Genomic DNA, 23,098 nt, shown 5'->3' with positions numbered 1-23,098 from the left:
GTTGCAAGAAAAGGAGAAGCTTGAGCCCTGAAGCCAAATGTGTGCCCATGCCCCTGTCACCCCCGTTTCTGGAGGGTGTGGATTCCCAGGTTCTCTCCATGATGACTGGCCTCTGGAGCGGCAGGACAATGCACAGGGATTACTGGTACTCTTGTTTAAATTATATCCAGCCTATGCCATGAAAGACTGACTTTTCCCCAAATAGCTATGCTGCACGAAACACAAAAAGCAAAACAGAACACATAATCAGTGACTATTCTGTTGTACCATGCACAACCTCACACATCAAACCAGGCCCTGAGCTCCCAGAACACCACGTCCCTTTCTCATTCTGAGAAGTAATTTCAATGCAGTTCGTGACCAAAATGAAAAGTCTGTTTTTAACCATAGCCTCATAATTACCCATCCAGATGAAGAAGGCCAAATTTCCTGTGGTCTAATCCCTAGATCCCCAATGCAGAAACAGAGAGGGTTTTGAGATAAATTATGAGGCCAATGTGTGTGTCTTTGGGGAGAGATGGAAATAACACTAAAGACTTTTTCTAACGATCAAGTCAGTAAGACCTTCTCTAGTTATCTTCTTGGTAACCAATGATCAGCAGATCTTTACTGAGTATTGTCTATTGGTCAGGCACTGGGCTAGTCCCTGAGAGGAGTGAAGTAATAATGATGCAGCCAGTTGAGAAGATGGAGGAGTAAACAGGCCTGGAAAATACAGTGTGATGGTGCTTTGATGAGATGTTCAGAGGGATAAGGATAAGATCCAGTTCAGCCTTGGCAGGTCAAGAAAACCTTTACAGAAGAGGCAGCATGTGAGCTGAGAGCTGAATAACAAGTAGGAATTGGCCACGCCACGCAAAGCAGGTTGGGTATAGGATTGTTGTTCCAGGAAGAGGGAACAACACGTGCAAAGGCCTAGAGGTGAGATCATGGCAAATTTGGGGAACGGAAAGTGGCTCATCATGGTTGGAACTAAGAGTCTGAGAGAACTGGAGAGAGAAGGCAGTAGCCAGGTTATAAAAGTCCTCCAACAGCAGCTGAAGGGTTAAACTTTATTCTGTAGGAGCCCTGATGAGTTTTAAGATGTGTATTCTAAAGAGTTCACTCTAGCTATAACACCAATGTGCAAGACTCAAGCAGGGAGGCTAGTTACGATGCTGTTGTAAAAGTCTAGGTACCAGCAGGTGAGAAGCCCAGAATCTCAGCCTGAAGTAGGGCAAAGTTGGAGCAGCACTCAGAAATCCTAGCTCCCTCCCAATGAACTTCTCTTCTCATTCTACCTACTGAACGATTCTTCCTCTTTCTCTCAGCTTCTCCCTCCTCTTAGGCTCCTGGAGGTTGGTCTGCACTCTCTTTATGAATGGGATACCCAATTGCCAGCTAATTTAAGTAACATGCCAGGATAACACGGCTCAAAGATGATAGAATCAGGATTTATACGTTTGTCTAATTTTGAGTTTGTAGCTCTTTCTACAAAATGCTTTCTGTAATTGCAGTCAGGGGAGCTTCAGATACAAAGAAAAGAGTATCTTCCAGATTGGATATTGCCTGAAAGAGTCTCCCCCAGATTCAGAGGATTTTGTCTACATCACTGGGCTGCAGTAGCTGGGCTTTTCAAACTGTCTCCTGTGACAAAATAACCAAGTAGTTTTCTACTGATGTCTTACTGATTAACACCACCTTCCCCCCAAAACAAACAAAACAGCAGTAGTAAGAGCAAAATTGGTGTTAAGTGTTATGGGAGTGGCTGTTGAAGGAAGTTTGCAATGTTGCAGGTTTTATTCCCTGCGCAACAAAAGCTTGTATTATTTATAACAATAAATATATGTGACTTACATTCTTATACTTCAAACTAAAGACTCAACATGGGACAAAAAAAATAACATAATGCTGCACAAGATTAAAACATGCTTTATTTATTATGTATAAATATCTCATTACATAAACACAAGGAAGAAAGATGACAAAAAATAAACCAAAATTATGCTAACTGTGGTTCTCTTTCAATGGTGGGATTTCATTCATTTTCACTTTCTAAATTTTCTGGAAATTTGCAAAATGACAAAAACAAGTATGTTGTTTTCATAATTATAAAACTTTTAAAGGATCTTTAACTTAGGATGACAGTAGTTTTCACTAAGAATAATTGAACCCACAAAAGATCCAAAATTTCTGGATGAAGTTTCTAATTGACCCACCTTTCAGTACTTTCACCCTTGGGGCTATAAGAGGTAAAGTGACATTGTATTAAAAAAACAGCTTCCACTGAGTGGATGGTGGAATATGGATAACTCCTGGAGCAAGAATGCTGGTAGACAATTCTTTAATCATCCAGTATAGATGCTCCTGCCATCCTTGGTTGACACCAGATTCAGAGATTGTTCCTGTTGACCTTGGAACCTCCAACCCCCGTGGTTTTATGGAGTCCTAACCCTGCATCCACCACACGTTGGTTAAGTAGAGAAATAGATTTCTTCTGAATGTCCATGAGGCACCACTTTTACCGGGGAAGGCTGGGCACAGGGCTCGTACATAGCCAGGAGTCCACACATCAACTTCTAACTGACCCAGCCCTGGCGTACCCACACTCCTCCAGGAGTCTGTGGAATACCATCCAGGCACATTTCCCCCTGTGTAGGTGTAGAATTCCTTTATCTGAGGAGGAATGTTCCCCCTACTCCTCAAAACACACACACACACACATACACACAATGTCACTACCCAACATGTGAAGGCCCTGCCTTCCTGAGACTGTAGCTTACAGTCAGCTAGTGATTCAACTGCTCAGCCCACAGCCAGCAGGCCCTGTCAGCCTACCAAACCTATTACCTTGCTAGCTGACTTCATTTCCTCCAATGAACATTGCACATTCTACCATTCAGGAGGTTAGATAATACATCATCTCCATATAAAAGGCCTTTATGTATCCCCCTTGGTAACTAATTAAAGTAATTTGTTAATTCTTTATGTCTACCATGATCCCCTCTTATGTAACTGATTGTATATGATTGGTCAAATTCCGCAGATCATGTGCCCTGTTTTAATAAGTGCCATACAGTTTCTAAATGATTATGCTAGGCACACTAGCATAATGTGTGATGAAAATTTTCTCTTTTAATTTCTTAGGTAGAAATTATTGCACAGTGATTCTTGAACATACACTTCCATTTTTATTTGCAAATAGGACATGCAGATTTTGCAATCCTATCTTTGGAGCTACAGGTTAAAACAATAATCTACTTGGACCACTAGATGGTGCACACATATGTCAGTGAACTGTAGGTTAAAGGGGCTTGTCACCAGGTTAGATTTAATTCATCACCACTGGTGTGGTACAGACAGCAGGAACTGTAGGAGTCCAGGAGAAACAGTGATCCTGTGGGTGGAAGTGGAGGAAGGAAGGTCTTCAGGGGAGGCAGATAGACAGTATTGCTGGCTGCAGACATGGTGAGAGCAAAATCATAGAAGCAAGAAACGCCACAGATGTGGCAGAGGGAAAGTCCTGGAGAGGAGAGAGCATGCTTACTTTCCATGTGTGATGAATTCCTACCTAACAGAGTCATTGCAGAGGGAATGATGAAATAGTTGAATCATTTGAACTGGATGACATCAAACATTCCTTTCAGCCTTTGTGCTGAGCACTGGAAATAGAGACATTAAATGACAGTCTTATCCTCCACTAAGGACCTCATGAGAGAAACAGAGAAGGAAACAAGTAATCAAGACAGATCATGATACAAAAAGTAGGTTTTATAAGATGTACTGGAAGAACAAAGGGTGAAATATTCTGTTCTGAAGAAAGGAGAGAAGGAGATTAGGTTTGGGAGTCGATGTGCAGAGAAGACGTCATGGAGGTTTTGAGACATGAGGAGGCAGGCAGCTCCATGAAGATCTCAAGAGATTAGGCAGAGAGGACAGCACGAGCAAAGGCATGGGGGTTTGAAAGAATAATGTGGGTTCCAGGAAGGGTTCAGTAGAGTTTAGCAAATGCCACTGTGAGGGCCACTGTGTGGGCCACTGTGTGCCATAAACTGAATAATAGATGTTCCATGCCCTTACGATGCCCCTTGGCTAGTAAGGAAGACAAACATACGCTGAAAATTGCAGTATGAGAGCATAGCTTAAAATTTGGTCTCTTTTAAATTCTGACTCTGTCCTTTGAGCCCCAGGGTCTTAGCTACAGGGATTCTCAGGCAACTCTCTATACCAGAAGAGGGAGCCCACAAGCACAGTACCTGGCTGCATTTGACTCAGTCCCTGACCGTATTTCAGTCTCACTCACTCATTTTAGAGATGTGACGTTTGAGGCCAGAGACATATAGCAAGTTATCCAAAGACACAGAGAGGAGCTAGGACACAAGTCCAGGTCTGTCTGTGTTCCTGTCAGGTTTTCTTCATTTTTTTCTCTCCTGGACCCTGGACATAGAATCACCATTTAGAGATAGCTCTTAATTAGGAAATAGACACTTTTCAGATAAATAGACCTCCTTTACCAATGGCAATCATCACAAAGTCAAGCTTATGGAAAAACAGAAGGACACGTATTCTTTCCTCATGCATGAGGGAAGTGCCAAGCCAGACAGGTTGGCCTTGGCAAAGGCAGCCTGAGCCAGTTGTACTACTGGCCTGGTTCTGTGTTTGGGAAAGAAGGCAGTCTGGCTCCAGCATTCCTTTGAGCCCGCATGTGTGGGTGTGTGTTTCATGTCAGCACTAGGATGTGCACTTACAATGTAGGTCAGTGACATCTTGGAGTTGCACTGTTTGCTTGAAAATGTCAACTGGAATGAGTTATGAGCTGGCAGGAAAAGAGGGATGTGTGACTGAGAAGGCTCTGATAGCATACAGACCTGCTTTTAGGGCCCTGAGAAGTCATTAATGCAAGAGGTAGAGAGATCTTGAAGAGGTTTTAACTGGGACAGATCAAAGTTAATGGAAGAGGAGGGGGACCACAAGGGCCAGGAGATTTGAGACCAGGTTTATGAAAAAAAGGAAGAAGGAACTGGGACTATTTAGCCATAAGAGAAGATGACGCAAATCTTCTTCATATCTCCAAACTGTATCGTGGGCTGAGGCGGCTAGAAACAGTGATGGCATCATAAGGAAGCAGCATTTAATCCTGATCAAAGTAGAGCTCTCCAGCTGAGAAAAAATGAGTTCCCCATCAAGTAAAGGGCTAAAACAGAAGCATTTCACGCAATGGGTGGGGACACTGCAGTGAGTATTCCTGTCCTGGTGAGCCTTTGAGACCTAGTATCAATAATTCTGTGAAAAGGGGCAAGGCAGCTTTTATAAACCAAGGGTCACATGGTCTATAATAATAAAACATCAATATAAAATAGCTCTTTTTTTTGAGCATCTGTTGAGTTCCAGGCATCTTGCTGAATGATTTATGTGCATTATCATATTTTGGGCTTTCAAGCCAGAATCAGAACTGACTGAATTCTAATCCTGGCTCTGCCATTTAATGAAGTGTAGTCTTAGGCAGATCATTTCTCCTGTCTGAACCCCATGTCCCTCTGCTGTGTGACACTAACCATGCAGGATGGCCAAAAAGAGTATGAGAAGAAGTGACACATCAAAGTGCCTGGTACCATGCCTGGCCTATAGCTGGTGCTCAAAAAATGTAGCTGCCTACTCCTTTCTGCTTAAGCAGAATTTCAGGAAGCCGTTCTAGGGGAGAGGCAAGATAAAGAGGGAAATGTAAGTGAGGTGAAGTATAGCAAAGGAGCCACTGGATGAAATGCCAGATAATCAGAAGCTCCTGCAGTGAGTATCCTGAAGCAATGGTTCTCAACGTGAAGTTTATTAGGACCCCTTTCTAAGAAAAAAAATCACATTATTTCTAGTACTATTAATGAAAAATCATGTGTAGAAAAGAGACAGGTTGGCTGAGGCTTAAGAAATCCTGACTTAAGTCTGTAAGAGAGTTGCTCACCACTGCCCCATCCCCAGCCTCCAATACCCTCTTCTCCACCCTCAGGTTCCCATGACATCCAGCCCAGGACAGAGATTCCCTGTAAGTGTGGTGTGATGGGGGCAAGCCTACAAGACATTGATCAGCTCAGCCCTTGGGGCTGCCAGTTACCCCCAAACACAAGCAGATTCATCCATGTGGTCTAGTGTACCTGACAAATCTTACTTTCTATGAATGTTGTATACCACACACACATGAGGATTCAGTTAAAGAAGGAATGGTTTGATCATCAGTAATTGAAATTATAACATTATTGGGAAGATTCAATAAATAAACCAGCCCAGGAGTATCTTGGTTAGAAAGGAGTATCAGGAGGGTGACAGTGACTTAAGGATCCAAGGCAAAGAGGATAATCAGGATACCAAACACTTAACCAGAGCAGTCAGTGTGAGCAAAAAGAAATCTGAGATTTCCTGGTACAGAGGAATGAGCCATGGCTGGGAGTCTGAAAAGGGGCTTTCTTTGTGGCCATAGGTAAGCCATGTTCCTCATTTTCCCTAAGTATATTAATAGGTTTGGTTGGAAGACCTCTAAGGCCCTTTCAGTTCTGACCAGAAAGGCCGTCCATTCACTTTCATCTCCAGGGTGCGAGGCCTCCCTGCAGAACTGCCAGTGAGACCACATTCTCCACAATGTGCCCTGCCCTGCGAGTCTGAATATCCCCTTTGCATGTCCACCCTGCCCTGCTAAGCAACAAGTTTGGTTTTGGCTTGAATCAGTGCTCTCACAATGTGTTTTCTTTTGCAGCAACAGCGGCAGCTTGACCTCCTGACAATAACCAGCCCCGGTGAGTAGGTTTGGTCGTTTCTGCTTTGGCTTTTCCCTTATTTCTCAGAGTGATGCTTGGCTGCCTGTCCAAATGCAATCCCTGCCCTCCTCCTTTGACTCCCTGAATGAACAGCAGAACCGTTGCAATATGAATGATCCTTCTCCCCTGATCCTCTATCCCATGGGCAGTTTCTTTTCTCCTTCCCAACTCTGCTGCCTTCTCTTGGCTCTGCAGATGGCAGGGCTGATGCTCTGGTGTTGCTGCATGTTCCAGGGCCAAGTTCTCCCCAGATCACTCGATGGACTCAAGTGCCAAGGAAATGCCCTGGTCTCCTTTCAAAATCCTGAGGAATGGGGAAGCTTCCTGGTAGATGGCATGCAATGAAAGGACAGCTTATGAGGAAAGGCCAATCTGGGAAGTGACCAGGTTTGGTCTTCTGTGCTGAGGGTCAGGATAACTCTTGTCACTCTCCATTAAAAAGGACAAGTTCCCCAACAAAGCTGTGGCCTTGGGATTAAAAGGTCCTTTCTTTCTCCTAAGCCTGGCATCTAGCCTAGAAAGAAGTTGAGCAGTTTAGTTTTGCCAGAAGGTATTTTATTTTGGTTTGGGAACTTGAGGCAAAACTGGCCAACAAGAGATGCTGTTCTCTCTTGGAATCCAAGGGGCTGATGGTGCCAGCAGGGTTAATGACCATTCAAGAGTGGTTATGGTGGTTTATCTTCATCCATTGGTGACATTCAAAGTATTTAATAGCCCTGGCGGCCTCCTGCTGTGTGAGGCATGAACACTTCGGTTACTGGACTGTGGGGAGATGGTGTCTTGGGGAAGGGACTGGTGTGGCAGAATGGTCATGTAGCAGAGTTAGGGGCTCTAGGACTGGCCAGTTACCAATAAATATGGATTTCAGTATTTTATAAGCAGTATAGCTGTGCTATGTCATCCCTGCCTTCCCTCAAGCCTGTTGCTGTATCCAGGACCAGTTGGCTGACTTAAAAGGAGATTGAGAAATTGTCCTCTCCAGGCACTGTCTTAGCACAAAGGTTGGTTATCAGTCTGTATAACTGAGATATATGACAATGGCTGCAAATGTAAGGTGGATCCACCCAGTTCAGTTGCCCTTACTGTATTTCCACCGGATAGAACTCTTTGAATTTGGAATTTTAGAAAAACAAAGATGAACTGGTTTGAAAATGTTTAATCTAACCCACAGAATGAACTATGTTTAACATATATGTAATTAACATATATAGAAATTCCAAATCATGAGCTAACATAACTAGAATGGCTCAGTTGTATGAGCTACAAATCCCTTCCCACTAAGATATTGGTGAGGGATTATCTTTGTCCTGTCCAGTTAGTTGCTCTCCTTGGTGACTGCCCTGTTCTACATGTGCTGACCCAGATTGCCTGCTGTCACATCCCAGTCTCCCAGTCACACCCTGATATGATGCTGACTTGTATAAGTTGGGGAGGGTTCTTGATCTATCTTCAGTTGCTTTAGAAGGGAACTTTCAGACCCTTTTAACTGCATTTCTTTTGCGCCCGTTCTTTCAGTTCCTAATTGCTACTGCACAAACTCAAGCAGAACAGTTTGACTCTTGGTGCACTCCTTTTGGACAACTGTGGAACTGTAAAATGTTAAGCACTACCAGAGTTTGGAATGGCTTATAATTTTCCCTATTTTTAAATGACAAAAGACTACCTTCTGGGCCAAAACTTCTCATAAGGTGTGTGATGGCACATGAGTGTACAATACTGCAAATAGGCTTAATCTGTGTGATATTGTGAGACACACATTTGTGAGGTATTGATCCACTCATCTCTCAGGGGTACATATAGGTACTGGGGGAGCTGGAACCCCCAAGGTGGTAGCCTTTACTCCAGTGTGACAACTATTACCCACGTGTACCATGACTTGGAAAGGTTAGGAAGCACCATCAGACTGTGTATTATCTGGACAGCAGCATTCCATGTCCAAATCACTCTCCTCTATCCTTATTAACTGTCTCTCACTTTCAAAGTCATCCCCATTCCCCACCTCACCAGAAGCTGCCACAGCTAGCAGTGGCATGGTTCCTTTCTGGGGCTGCCAGTGGAAGGGACTAGCTTACTTGTACTCCTTGTCAGATCATCCTCAACACAGAACTGCAGTCTGATGCTGCCACTCCTTATCAACCTGGAGCCTTCAGAGATGCTGCCTGGGAATTTGGAAGCCTTAAAAATCTGTGTTATCTTCTTTAAACTATTATTTTTTATTGTGAATAAATCTGAATATATGCCAAAGAGTAGATACATAATAGAGAGTCATTCACTGCCTCTCACCCCACCAGACCCTTGGCTTTATCATATCAACTTTGTGGCATCTATGGCACAGAGTCTTCTATCTAAAAAAAATAATTGATCTAGTTGAGACTTTTCTGTACTCCTACCTGATTGCATCTCTTTCCTTTCACCCTATAGGTAACCACTGTAATAAATTTAATGATTTTCTGTATCTATGTATACAAAAATACAACTTGGAATTGTCAGATTTATAAATCTTTTACTGATCATCATGATAAACATGAAATGTATCCCATTGTTTTTATAATATGTATCTTCCTGGTTACTGATGGGGTTGAATATCTTTTCACATGTTTATTGGCCACTTTGATTTCTTCTTCTATGAACTGACTTCATATCACTTGTCCATTTTCTGTTGGGTTGTTTCTTTTTATTGATTTGTAGTTCTTTATTATTCTGAATATCAATTCTTTGTGACTTTTTTTGAGGGATGGGAGGTAATTAGGGTTTTATTTATTTGTTTGTTTGTTTGTTTTAATGGAGGTACTGGGGATTGAACCCAGAACCTTGTGCATGCTAAGCATGCACTCTACCACTGAGCTATACCCTCCCTGCCAATACTTTGTGACTTACATGCACCACAAATGTCTTCTCCCAGACATGGCTTGTGTTTTTTGATTTATGATGTTTTTTGATTTATGGGAGTTTAAAAAAATTAATGTAATTGAATGTATTAATCTTGCTTTATGAGCTTTGCTTTTATGACTTATTTAAGTAACCCTTTTCTACTATATTCCCTACATATTCTCCTGTACTCTAAAAAATGTTGTTTTTATTTTTTATTTTTTTAACATTTTTTATTGATTTATAATCATTTTACAATGTTGTGTCAAATTCCAGTGTTCAGCACAATTTTTCAGTTATTCATGGACATATACACACTCATTGTCACATTTTTTTCTCTGTGAGTTATCATAACATTTTGTGTATATTTCCCTGTGCTATAAAAAAAATGTTGTTTTTAAAAAAATTATTTTCCACTATAGTTTATTATAAGATATTGAACAGAGTTCCCCGTGCTATACAGTAGGACCTTGTTGTGTATCTATTTTATATATAGTGGTTTGTATCTGCTAATCCCGAACTGGCAACCATAAGTTTGTGTTTTCCTATGTCTGTGAATCTTTCTCTGTTTTGTAAATAAGTTCATTTGTATCATATTTTAGATTCCACATATAAGTGATATCATATAATATTTGCCTTTCACTGTGTGATTTACTTCATTTAGTATAATACTCTCTAAGTCCATCCATATTCTTGCAGATAGCATTGTTTCATTATTTTTAGGGCTGAGTAGTATTCCTATATACGTATAGGATTACACTGCAAATGTCTTCTCCCAGACAGTGGCTTGTGTTCTTTGATTTATGATGTATTTTGATTCCACACACACACACACACACACACACACACACACATCATCTTAAGTCATTCATCTGTTGATGGACATTTAGGTTGCTTCCATGTCTTGGCTTTTGTAAACAGTGCTGCTGTGAACATTGGGGTGCATGTATCTTTTTGAATTGTAGTTTTCTCTAGATAAATGCCCAGGAGTGGGATTGCTGGATCATAGGATAAGTCTATTTTTAGTTTTTTAAGGAACCTCCATACTGTTCTCCATGGTGGCTGCACCAATTTACATTCCCACCAACAGTGTAGGAATGTAAATTGCTTTTCTTCACACCCTTTCCAGCGTTTTTGATGATGGCCATTCTGACCGCTGTGAGGTGATAGCCCATTATGATTTTGATTTAAACTTCTCTAATAATTAGCAATGTTGATCATACTTTCATGTGCTTATTGACCATCTGTGTGTCTTCTTTGGAGAAATGTCTATTTAGATCTTCTGCCCATTTTTTGATTAGATTGTTTGATTTTTGTTATTGAGTCATATGAGCTGTTTGTATATTCTGGAAGTTAAGCCCTTATCAGTTGTATCATTTGCAGATAGTTTCTTCCAGTCTGTAGGTTGTCTTTTCATTTTGTTTATGACTTCCTTTGCTGTGCAAAAGCTTGTAAGTTTGATTACGTCTCACTTGTTTATTTTGGCTTTTATTTCGATTGCCTTGGGAGACTGACCTAAGAAGACGTTGCTATGGTCTGTGTCTGAGAATGTTTTGTGTATGTTGTCTTTTAGGAGATTTATGCTGTCCTGTCTTATATTTAAGTCTTCAAGCTATTTTGAGTTTATTTTTGTGTATAGTGTGAGGGAGTGTTTTAACTTCATTGATTTACATGCAGCTGTCCAGCTTTCCCAACACCACTTGCTTGAAGAGACTGTTTTTCCTCCATTGTATATTCTTGCCTCCTTTGTCAAATATTGATTGACCATAAATGTGTTGGTTTATTTCTGGGCCCTCTATTCTGTTCCATTGATCCATATGTCTGTTTTTGTACAAATACCATGCTGTTTTGACTACTGTAGCTTTGTAGTATTGTCTGAAGTCTGGGAGAGTTGTGTCTCCAGTTTTGTTATTTTTCCTCAGAATTGCTTTCACAATTCTGAGTCTTTTATAGTTCCATATAAATTTTAGGATTATTTGTTCTAGTTTTGTGAAAAATGTCATGGTAATTTGATAGGGATCGCATTAAATCTCTAGATTACTTTAGGTAGTATGGCCATTTTAACCATATTAAATTCTTCCAATCCAAGAGCATGGTATATCTTTCCATTTCTTTAAATCATCTTCTGTTTCCTTTATCAATGTTTTATAGTTCTCAGTGTATGTCTTTCACCTCCTTGGTTAGGTTTATTCCTACATATATTTTTTGGTACAATTTTAAAAGGGATTATTTCTTTACTTTCTCTGATATTTCATTATTAGTATAAAGAAATGCAACAGATTTCTGTATGTTAATATTGTATCCTGCTACCTTGCTGAATTTGTTTATCATTTCTAGTAGTTTTTGTGTGGAGTCTTTAGGGTTTTCTATATTTAGCATCATGCCATCTGCATATAATGACAAAAAATTGCCAAGTTTTATGTCACACTTGGGTCTTCATTTCATTTAAGACTGATTGTTGTGGATGACAGGAATTAGAAATTTAATTTTTGTTTACACATGGATAACACATTATCTCAGTACACACAATAACTAGTCCATCCCTTCTCCTACTTGTTAGAAGTTACACATATGTCATATATCAGTTTCCCTATATACAGAATCTGTTTCTGAGCTCTCTTTTCTATTCTATTGACCTATCACTTTTAATGTACATTGTCTTATATATAATAAATCTTAATTTTAATTGTCTTATAATTGGTAGGGCAATGTCCTTCTCCCTTTCCCATTTATAGTTATCTTTTGAAAGCACAATTATGTTTTCTTTTTAATAAAATCTAATAGTTCTTGCATTGTGACAGATGAATTTAATCTGTTCATATTTATTATTAGTACTAATATATTTGGACTTTTTTTAATTTGTGCTTTCTGTTTATCATTCATACCTGCTTTTTTACATCATCTGCAGATTTGAATGCTATCAATTTCATTTCTAACCTTAACTGGTTACTTTTTAGAAATGCACCTGACTATACATTTTATTTTTACAAAGTCTACAGTTTTTCAAAATTTCTGTCATTCTTTCAGCCACAAAAAGAGCTTTAGCATGCTTTAACCACCTATTGAATGCTACCCTGTAACCACCTAATTATTATTATTTATAATTTTAAGTTAAACTTTTACAAAAAAGAAAAACAATGATGATGATAATGATGATGATAAGGGCCGATTGATTTTTCCTACAGTTCATAAATTTTTGCATTCTATTTATTGTATCCCAAGGTTTTCCTATGTTACCTTACTAAAGTGAATCCTTTAATAGTTGTTTTAGTGAGAGTCCATGTGCAACCCTCTTTATATATATCCTCATTTTGACTTCTCTCTGGAATGATAGTTGGCTAGGTATAAATTCTAGTTTGAGGAGGACTTTTCTCTGTACTATATGAGTTTTTTTCATTGTCTTCTGACTTCCATAGTTGTTAATAAGAAGTCTTTCATTATTTGTTTTTGGTAACTTATCTTTTCATAGGTCGGATTAAAGATTTTTTTTAATCTTCATGTTCTGCATTTTCTCTTTGATGTGTCTTGGTGTGAATTTCTGTTCACCCTGCTCGGTACTCTTGAGTATACTTTCTACCTGAGAATCTATGTCTTTCTTTAATTCTGAGAAATTATTGGCAAATTGTCTCTTTAAATATTACTTTTCCCTCATTCATTTGATTCTCTTTCTCAAGGATTTCTATTAGATAAATGTTGGATTCACTCAAGTGAATGTCCATGCTTCTTTACTGAGTTTTCATAAGTTTTATTATCTTACTGCACTGATTCTGAGTTCCCCAGAAGTAACTTGAATTCATAACTTTGCTTTTTGACCATATCTAGTGTAGATTTTTTCCTGCCTTTTTCAATATCTCGATGACTATGTATTTTTAATTTCCAAGATTTCTAATTTTGTTCATATCCACCTGTTCTTGTTTTATTTTTGCCTATTCTGTTTCATAATTTCTTATTCTGTTTTAATGTCTTCATTTGTTTCCTTGAACATCCTCAATATGCTTATTTTAAAATCTTTGACAGTTCTATAAAATAAGTTTCATCTGGAGTCAATTCAAGTTAAAAGTGTTGATTTTGTTTAGTATAATTTTTAGCATTCAATTTCTTCATGCATTTTGAAATTCTAATTTGTAATATCACATTGAGGAGTAAGTTTTCTGTTATTCTCTTTCCCCATCCCCGAACCCACAATCTCCAACTATGCTTTCATCTCCCTATGTGGTGGTTTTTGCATTTGACTCTACCCACATTTTTAGTATAGGACCTGGTAAAGAATGGGAATGTGGCAAATCCAGTGACAAAAAGTCAGCAGGACAGCTTGGTGTTGCTTCTGATTCCTGTGTCTCTATTCCTTACCTCTCTAGGCCTACAACACACAGGAGCTATCTCCTGGTAGTTCTACAGCAGCCTTTTTTTTCTGGGCTCCTTTCATGATAGAGGAGCCTCACCCTAGGTCCTTGCTCTAAGCAGAAGATCTTCTCTGATCTTCATCTCCAATAGAGCACTTTTAAGAGACCCATAGGAGGCCATTCTGACAGGTGTGCAGTGATACCTCATTGTGGTTTTGATTTGCATTTCTCTGATAATTAGCAATGTTGATCATTTTTTTCATGTGCTTATTGGCCATCTGCATTACCTCTTTAGAAAAATGTCTCTTCAGTTCTTCTGCCCATTTTTAAATCAGATTGTTTGCTTTTTGATGTTCAGTTTTATGAGCTATTTATATTTGCTGGGTATTAACTCCTTATCAGTTATATCATTTGCAAATATTTTCTCCCATTCAGTAGGTTGCCTTTTCATTTTAATGATTTCCTTTGCTGTGCAAAAGTTTTTAATTTTAATTAGGTCCCATTTGTTTATTTTTGCTTTTATTTCCTTTGCTTTAGGAGACAAGTGATGTCAAAGAGTGCTCTGCCTATGTCTTCTTCTGGGAGTTTTATGGATTTCAGTCTTATGTTTAAGTCTTTATCCTCTTTGAGTTTATTTTTGTATATGGTATTAGAAAATATTCTAATTTCATTCTTTCACATGTAGCTGTCCAGTTTTCTCAGCACCACTTATTGAGGAGACTGTCTTTTCCTCGTTGTATATTGTTGCCTCCTTTGTCATGTATTAATTGACCTTAAGTGCATGGGTTAATTTTTGGGCTCTCTCTTCTGTTCTGTTGATCTATATGTCCATTTTAATGTTAGTACCATACTGTTTTGATGACTGTAGCTTTGTAGTATAGAGTAAAATCAGGGAGCATGATTCCTCTGGCTCTGTTCTTTCTGAAGATTGGTTTGGCTATTTGGGGTCTTTTGTATTTCATACAAATTTTTTAATTATTTGTTCTAGTTTTATGAAAAATGCCATTTTGATTGGGGTTGCCGTGAGTCTGTAGATTGCCTTGGGTAGTATGATCGTTTTAACAATATTAATTATTTCAATCCAAGAACACAGTATATCTTTCCATCTGTTTTTGTCATCTTCAGCTTTTTGTATAAAGATTTTTGTATACATCTTTAATTATTTCTTTATGAAAAATTCCTAGAATGAGAATTATTAAGGAAAGGTATAAGTAGTTCACTAGCCATGATAGGCTAGGTTACCCTGAAGTAACAATGCCATCAAAATTACAGGGACTTAAAAAAACAAAGGTTTATTTTTCATTTTTAGTATATGTCTCTCATGGATGGCAGTCAGTTCTGCTCTACATCATCTTTACTCTGGCACCCAGGCTGACCAAGCATCCTCTGTGTGGAACATTGCTGTCTGTCTTAGTTTGGGTTCCCTAAGAAGCAGAACTTGAGACAAAGATTATAATGCTAGTAGTTTATTTGGAAGGTGATACCAGAGACCTTGGTGGGGCCTGGGGGAAGCAATAAAGGAAAAGGAAGAAAGCTAGAAAGCTTCATTATCAAGGAAGATACCACTGAGGGCAACTCGAACTTAATGCTGTGGGGGAACCCTGGGAGTCAGTGTGGAAAATAAGCCTCAGAGTTATCCCTTTGAGGGTCAAAGGAGTGGGGAGTGAGGGTGGGAGTGTTAATTCCCTGACACTTCTAATCTGTTCAGTGTATGGATGGAGCAGATTCCAGTGGCCAGAGAAGGCCTTCAGGAGAGATTTACAGGTGTTGCCAATTGGAAGATATTATGTACAGAATGTAGTAAGTGCTTGGAGGATTTGTGAGATCACAGGGAGGTACCGACAGCATCTGTCATATGGACCATCATGGCAGAGGGGAAAGGGAGAGATGGTGAGCCATGTATCTGCCCTTAAAATTTTTCAGAAGGGGTCAGTTTTAGGGGAAGTATAGCTCAAGTGGTAGAGTCCATGCTTAGCATACACAAGATCCTGGGTCAATCCCCAGTACCTCCTCTAAAATAAATAAGTATACCTAATTACCCCCCCCAAATTTTTTTTTTAAATTTAAATAAAATAGAACATTTAAAAAGGGGGTCAGTTTTGCCCACATTTCCTTGGTCAAAGCAAGTCATATGATCTCTTCTAAATTCAACAGGGTATAGATGTAGGATCTTCCCCAGGGAAGGGCACTGCAGTGAGAAGAACTAGAATATTTGGCAATAATGAATGTACTTTATCACACTTTTAGAAAGATTTTTGTGTTTCCATCATCAAGTTAAATGTGCTGGTCATAGTTTTTTTTTTAATAACAGCTTTATTGAGATACAATTCACATGCCATAAAATTCATCCTTTAAAGTGTACCACTTAGTGGTTTTCAGTACATTCAGAGAGTTATGCAATCATCACCCTTAACTCTAGAACATTATCACCACACAAATAAGTTCTGTACCCATTAGCAGTCACTCCCTGTTTTTGCCTTTCCCGAGGCCCTGGCAGCCACTTTTCTATCTCCATAGATTTGCCTATTCTGGACTGGAATTGTGTAACTCGTGGCCTCTTGTAACAGGCTTCTTTCACTTAGAATGTTTTCAATTGTAGCATTATCAGTACTTCATTCCTTTCTGTTGCTAAATAATATTCCATTGTATGGATATATCAGTTTGCTTATCCATTCTTCTATTGATGGACATTTCAGTTGTTTAAATTTTTAGCTGTTGTAAATAATGCTGCTATAGACATTTGTGTACAAGTTTTTTGTGTGGATGTATGTTTTGAATTCTCTTGGACATAAAGCTAGGAATGGAATGGCTGGGTCGTTTGGTTAATGCTAAGATAAATGTTTTGAGAAATTGCCAAACATTTTTTCTAAAGTAGCTGTACCATTCTACATACTCATCAGCGAGGTAGCATGACTTCAGTTTCTCTACATCCTCTTTAACACTTGTTATCATCTATCTTTATCTGTCTTTTGGTCATAGTCTTCCTAGTGGGTGTAAAATGGTATCTCATAGTAGTTTTGGTTTGCATTTTCCTAATGACTTATGATGTTGAGCATATTTTTACGTGCTTACTGACCATTTGTATATTTTCTTTGGAGAAATGTTTAGTCAAGTTATTTTCCCTTGCTTATTTTAATTAGGTTACATTTGTCTTTTTATTACTGAGTTTTATGATTTTTTAAATATGTATTCTGGGTACAAGGTCTTTTGTCAGATACATGATTTGCAAATACGTTTTTCTATTCCATTGGTTGTCTTCTCACGTGCTTGATGTCCTTTGAAACAAAAAAATGTTTAATTTTGATGGGGTTCAATTTGTCAATTTTTCCTTTTGTTGCTTATACTTTTGGTATCATGTATAAGAAAACATTGCCTAATGTCACAAAGATGTACTCCTATGAATTAATTTTTTATATGATACAAAGTAGGACTCCAGTTTGCCTCTTTTGCATTGGGTTGTCCAGTTTTCCTAGCACCATTTGTTGAAAAGGCTATTCTTACCTTTGTGGAGTATCTTGGCACCCTTGTCAAATGGTCATTAACTTTTTGATAGACTGAAAGGACAGTATCTAGGAGTTATCTAAACACTGCACTCAGTGCCAGGGCTATGTTAGGCGCTTTATGTATATTTACGTATATTTTTCACATTATTCTCCCCACTATCCAATAAAGACAGGCATCATCTTTCCTGATTTGCTGATGAGAAATCAAGATGCAGCACAATTAGGAGAACTGCCCACATAAACAGAGTTAATAAGTAAGTGATAGAGTCAGAATTAAAATACAGATCTGCCTGATTCTAAATGCTTTGCCTTTTCCACTGCTACATATAAATATCACTTCATTTGTGATACTGTCCCACAGAGTCTTCTTTCCCAGACAGAATTAAAGCTGACCCATTTTGCTAGTGATAAGGAAAGCTCAGAATGTCTGGGACATCATAGTTACTGGGGCTTTTCCACTAACTAGGCTGCATTCTGAAGACGGTTGATTTCCTAAAATATCATAGAAACTTCCAGAAAAGAGATCACAGCTAGATTTGTTCCTGATTGCAAATATCCACAAAATTTTGTATCCCCTCTTAAACCTTGTTAAAACAATACCTATGTTAATTGGAGGTAGACTAAGCCTGCTGGTCATTACATGACAACTTTAGGCTTTGTCTCCAATTGAAGTCCCAATAATGTAAATATAGCCTCTCTGGAGACTTAAGGAACAAGAGAGGGCAAACTAGCCATTATTCCTGCTTCCTGGCCATTTTTAGATTCAACATGGCCTATGGAGCCAGTTCAGAGTGACCAGGACCTAGGAGTGAAGCCCTGCCAGGGGACTTCTGACTTCACAGTCAAAAAGTTAGCAGCACAGTGGATATGCACAGAGAAGATGGTTCCAAAAATACATGCACATCATCAAAACAACTTTAAAGAGATTGTTAAAGAAGATAAATAAATTACTCCTAGTCCCCCAGCCTTAACGCACTATAAAACCTGATTCTATTTATTCATCTTCCCTCTCAGTTCTTGTCTATATGCAGAAACATATTTACATAATTGCAATCATAGTAAGTTTTTGTATACATCTTTTTTCACTTAACATTATTTCATAAACAATCTTCATGTTGCTATGTAGTTTACATACTTACCATCTTTTTATAATAACTTTCTCTGTTAAAAAATTGCACATGCCCATAGTGCAAATTTTGAAAAACACAGAGAAGTTATAAAGATGAAATATCAGTTATCTCCCAGAGGCAATCACTGTTTAATATTTTAACATATTTACTTCTTTGCCTTTTTTATATGCATGTATAATTTTGTTTTACACAGTTGAGATCATATAGAATATAAAATTTTATCCTGATTTTTCACTTAATATTACAACAGAAATATTTTCCCATGTGAATAGTGTTGGATATTTAACTTGATTTTAGTTTTCGATCTTATGAATAATTTATCAATTTTTTGTATATATTTTTGTCTACATTTTAGGTTATTGTCTTAAGACAGATTACTAGGGATGGAATTACTAGATTCATGAGCATTTTGTGAGTATTTTAAAGGCACACTTATTTTTAAAAGCTCTAATGTCTTCCATCTTTTATATATAGCCTGGTTTACAAAAATATACGTCTTATGGTTGTACATTTGTGTTATTTCCAGATATTTTTCTCTTATAAATAACTCTACCATAAAATTATTTGTGAAAAAAACCTTTTACTTCTTTTGCATAAGTTTTTTATACTTGCTGTTTTAAAAGTGGAATTACTGGGCTAAAGAGCATTAGTATGTTTAAGGAATTATTGAGCCTTACTGCCAACTCATCTTCCAGAAAGGTTGTATCAATTTACATTTCCACTTCTATCCCCCAACCTCCATCTTTCATATCAACAATGAAAAACAACAGCACTGGGTGTTAGGTTACTCAGAAGATTTATTAAATTTAAGTAAACAAATTCCAGAATCTGAGAAACATAAAAAGGCAGGAAGAAATGTATTTGTTCTCATGGTTCCAAGGAAATAAACTGAATACCATGTTCCTAGGATATTTGTCTTGAGAAATCTATATAGGATGCCATATACCAGGACTCAGGTAAGGAGGTTAATGAGAAGGCATTAAGGATCCCATTTTGGAGCAACCAAATGGGTGGACTGAGCTCTGAGAAGTGGAATTGGAGGTGTGGCATCCAAAAGCACCATAGCTGATCATCATGAGGGAGGTCAGGTTACGAAGGAGCTGTCAAGACCTTAGCCATCAGACTAAGTGCAGGCCTCAGGCCAAGAAGAACTGAAACTCAATACACAAAAAGTAAAATTAAGGAGCTATATGAGTAGGAGTCTTTAATCACAACCTAAATTAGCTTAGGCAAAAATAGGTGATTCATTGTTTCATAAATAATCCAGAAATAAATGTACCTTTCTGTGCATCTTGATTTAGGGATCCTAGCATCCAGCCTGTTTTTCTTCTTCTCCTAACTCAGTTTGCTCTTAACTCCATTCCCAGGACACATGTCATCTTAGGCTGGCATAATTTACATTATCCCAAATTCTAGTCCAGTAGGAAAAAGCAAGAGACTCTCACTCAAAAGTCCTAACAGAATTTCTGTTGCTTCCCATTCTGTGATTGGGTCATTATAAGTTAATCTTTGAACAAGCATCTGTGTCCAGGGAAGACTACTGTGCTTAATGGCTGAGAGTTGAGTTATAAACACCATCCATGAAATTGGGGGTTAAATTGAGGCCTGGCATTTCCTGGCAGTGGCCCAAGATCACTCAAATTTTTGCAATGACTATCTCTGTGGCTAAGCTAAACCAGCTATAAATTATCACGTCTGAGAGCAGAGTAAACATTGATCTGTTCTGTAGCAGCCTTCTGTAGAAAGGGTCGGCCCAATAGGGGCTGCACAACTAGAATCTTTGGGCAGAGCCGGGACTCATCATCAGGTGGAAGCTGTACCCGGGATTCAGGGAGGGCCTTCCTGGTTAAAGTTAGACCCATACTGATAACTAAGGGTATTAACAGGTAACAGGCCCTGGAGATAGCAGCCAAAAGACAGAACCTATGCTTAAAAGATATGGAGCAGGATACCAGCCTTATCTAGAAATCAACTCTCAACAGTAGTCAAAGTATGGGAACGAGGTAGACCTAGGTTCCAATCTTAACTCTGCCACTTCTTGGCTCCATGCCCTTAGGAAAAATTTTTAACCACTTCGCGGCTTAGTTTTCCATTAAATATGGGTGGTTACATCTACTTCACAGGGATGAAATGAATATTAAGTGAGGTAATCATAGTAATAAAGCCCCTAGCATATTATTAATGTTAGCCTGAAAATGCCATATACACTAGAGGCCAGAACAACTTTGTGGATCAAACTAGTTCTTCATAATGGGTTTGAGAGAAAGAGAAAGGCTCATCTAGCCTTAGCTGGGAAGGTGTTGGTTCTATTGGTTCTCGCTGGTTCAAGGGCTGGAGATCTAAATCCAAAGGCTGATGGTCTACAGCAGCGTTAGGCTGTGTCTACACTGATGGAACGTCTTGAAGGCAAGCATGATGTACCCTGATCTGAAGCAGTGAATTACATTTACCCCAGTCCAGCCATGAGATAGAATAAGAAGTTAGTAATTTATCCATCTGAGTGGTCATTTCCTTCACGGGGATGGCAGAGAAGGGGAGTATTGATTTTGTTTCATTAGTCATTATATTAGGTGTTCATAGAAATCCTGTATTTTAAAATACTTTCCAAAGAAGCAAATATTTATTATTATTATTATTTCACATTTTAAAAGATGTTTTGGAGAAATTAGCAAAACATCTTAATATCAAGGATAATTGTTATTTCTTTTTTCACCTTTGTGTGTGTGTGTGTGTGTGTGTGTGTGTGTTAAGAACTTTTAAGATCTACTCTCTTTGCAACTGTCAAGTATATAACACAGTATTGTTAACTACAGTCACCATGTTGTACATTAGTTCCCCAGAATGTATTCTTATAACTGAAAGTTTGAACCCTTTGATCACCATCACCTATTTCCCCCACCCTCCAGCCCCTAACGACCACTAACCTACTCTGTTTCTATGAGTTTGGTATTTTAGATTCCACATATGAAATCATACAGTATTTATCTTTATGTCTTATTTCACTGAGTGTAATACCCTGAAGCCTCATCCATGCTGTTACAAATGACCGAATTTCATGCTTTTTTATGGCTGAAAAAAATGCATCAGTGGACACTTAGATGGTTTCCACATCTTGGCTATTGTAAATAATGCTACATTGAACATGTGGATGCAGATAAATTTACATTACATTATGTGTTGGAACCTTACATCTTTCACTTATGTTTGACCTTAAGAAAGTCTGTTAGCTCTTTTGTGCTTTACTTTCATTTTGCAATCTGTAAAAAAGCAAGATGGTAGTATTTTTTAGAATTCTGTGAAGATTAGATATGGTATATGTAAAGTGGCTAGAAGAGTAAAGTGCATGACACATAGTAGATTTTAAATAAATAGTTGTTACTGTGATTGCACTGCTTGGTGACAAATTATGCCAAAGCTTAGCATTTTCAAACAGTAATAAATGTTTATTATCTCACACAGTTTGTATGGGTTATGAATCTAGTAGCGGATTGGATGGATGGTTTTGGCTCACGATCTCTCATGAGGTTGCAATTAAGATGTCAGCCAAGGCTGTGGTAATCTGGAGGCTTGAGTAAGGCTGAAAGATCATACTTCAAGATAACTCACTCACATAGATGGCAAGCTGCTGGTTTTTGGCAAGAGACCTCAGTCCCTTGTCACATAGGCTTCTCTATTGGACTACTTGAGTATCCTTACAATATGGCAGCTAATTCCTTTAGAATGACTAATCCAAGAGACAGAAGGTAGAAGCTGCAGTGTTTTTTATGATATAGCCTAGGAAGGCATACCTTGTCATTCTGTAATATCCTATTAATTACACAAGTCAGCCTATTCACTGTGAGAGGAGAATATACAAGGATCTGAATACTAGGAAGGAGCGAGAGTCATTCAGGCACCATCTTGGAGGCTGGCTACCAAAATACTAATGATAGTAATTATGATTATCAATACTATATATCTTTTGTTCCTTTCAGACCCACTTGTCTTTTCTCATTTCCTCCAAGGATTCTCCCCTTACTCCCAAGATACATGAGTAATGGCCTGGCTTTTTAAGACTGGCAGGAGTTTCTAAGGAAAGTAGTAAGAATTGTCTAGCTGTTGTTCTTTCATAAATAAACAGCTGTATTTGTCCATCTGTGTCTTTCTATCCTAACACAGACCTGAACTATATATAGGGTCTTTGCCTTGGTCATAAAACTGAGAAATACTTTTGGTTCACTGGACTAAGAAAAGTAAGATCTCTCATTTAGGAAAATAAGGTTGTGTGCCCCAGTGTCCAATTCCCAATTTATATCAAAACCTTTTGCACTCTTGGTAAATGGGTGTTGGGCTGCCACTTAGCTGAGGCAAAGTGTGATCCAAGTACATGTACTTGAAATTCCTAAAACCAAGGACACAGTGGCTTGTCATAGAGGGAAGTGCATATATTTCGAGCTCTGGCCTAAAACATCATCAAGGACAGTGATGAGGAT

General features: G+C 38.4%; 1 protein-coding gene across 1 annotated transcript in view; it reads left to right on the top strand.

Moving 5' to 3' along the window:
* The window catches only part of AGBL4 (ATP/GTP binding protein like 4), a 1,086,468-nt gene that overhangs the window by 778,110 nt on the left and 285,260 nt on the right, over nt 1–23,098 (top strand). Inside the window, exon 6 of the mRNA XM_032494231.1 lies at nt 6,722–6,761. Within this exon, the coding sequence (XP_032350122.1) occupies nt 6,722–6,761 (40 nt within the window). The remainder of the gene's footprint in view (nt 1–6,721; nt 6,762–23,098) is intronic.

The sequence above is a fragment of the Camelus ferus genome, chromosome 13 (assembly GCF_009834535.1).
Source record: "Camelus ferus isolate YT-003-E chromosome 13, BCGSAC_Cfer_1.0, whole genome shotgun sequence".
NCBI lineage: Eukaryota > Metazoa > Chordata > Mammalia > Artiodactyla > Camelidae > Camelus > Camelus ferus.
Note: the sequence above shows the minus strand (reverse complement) of the source record. Positions and strands in the feature narration are given on the sequence as shown.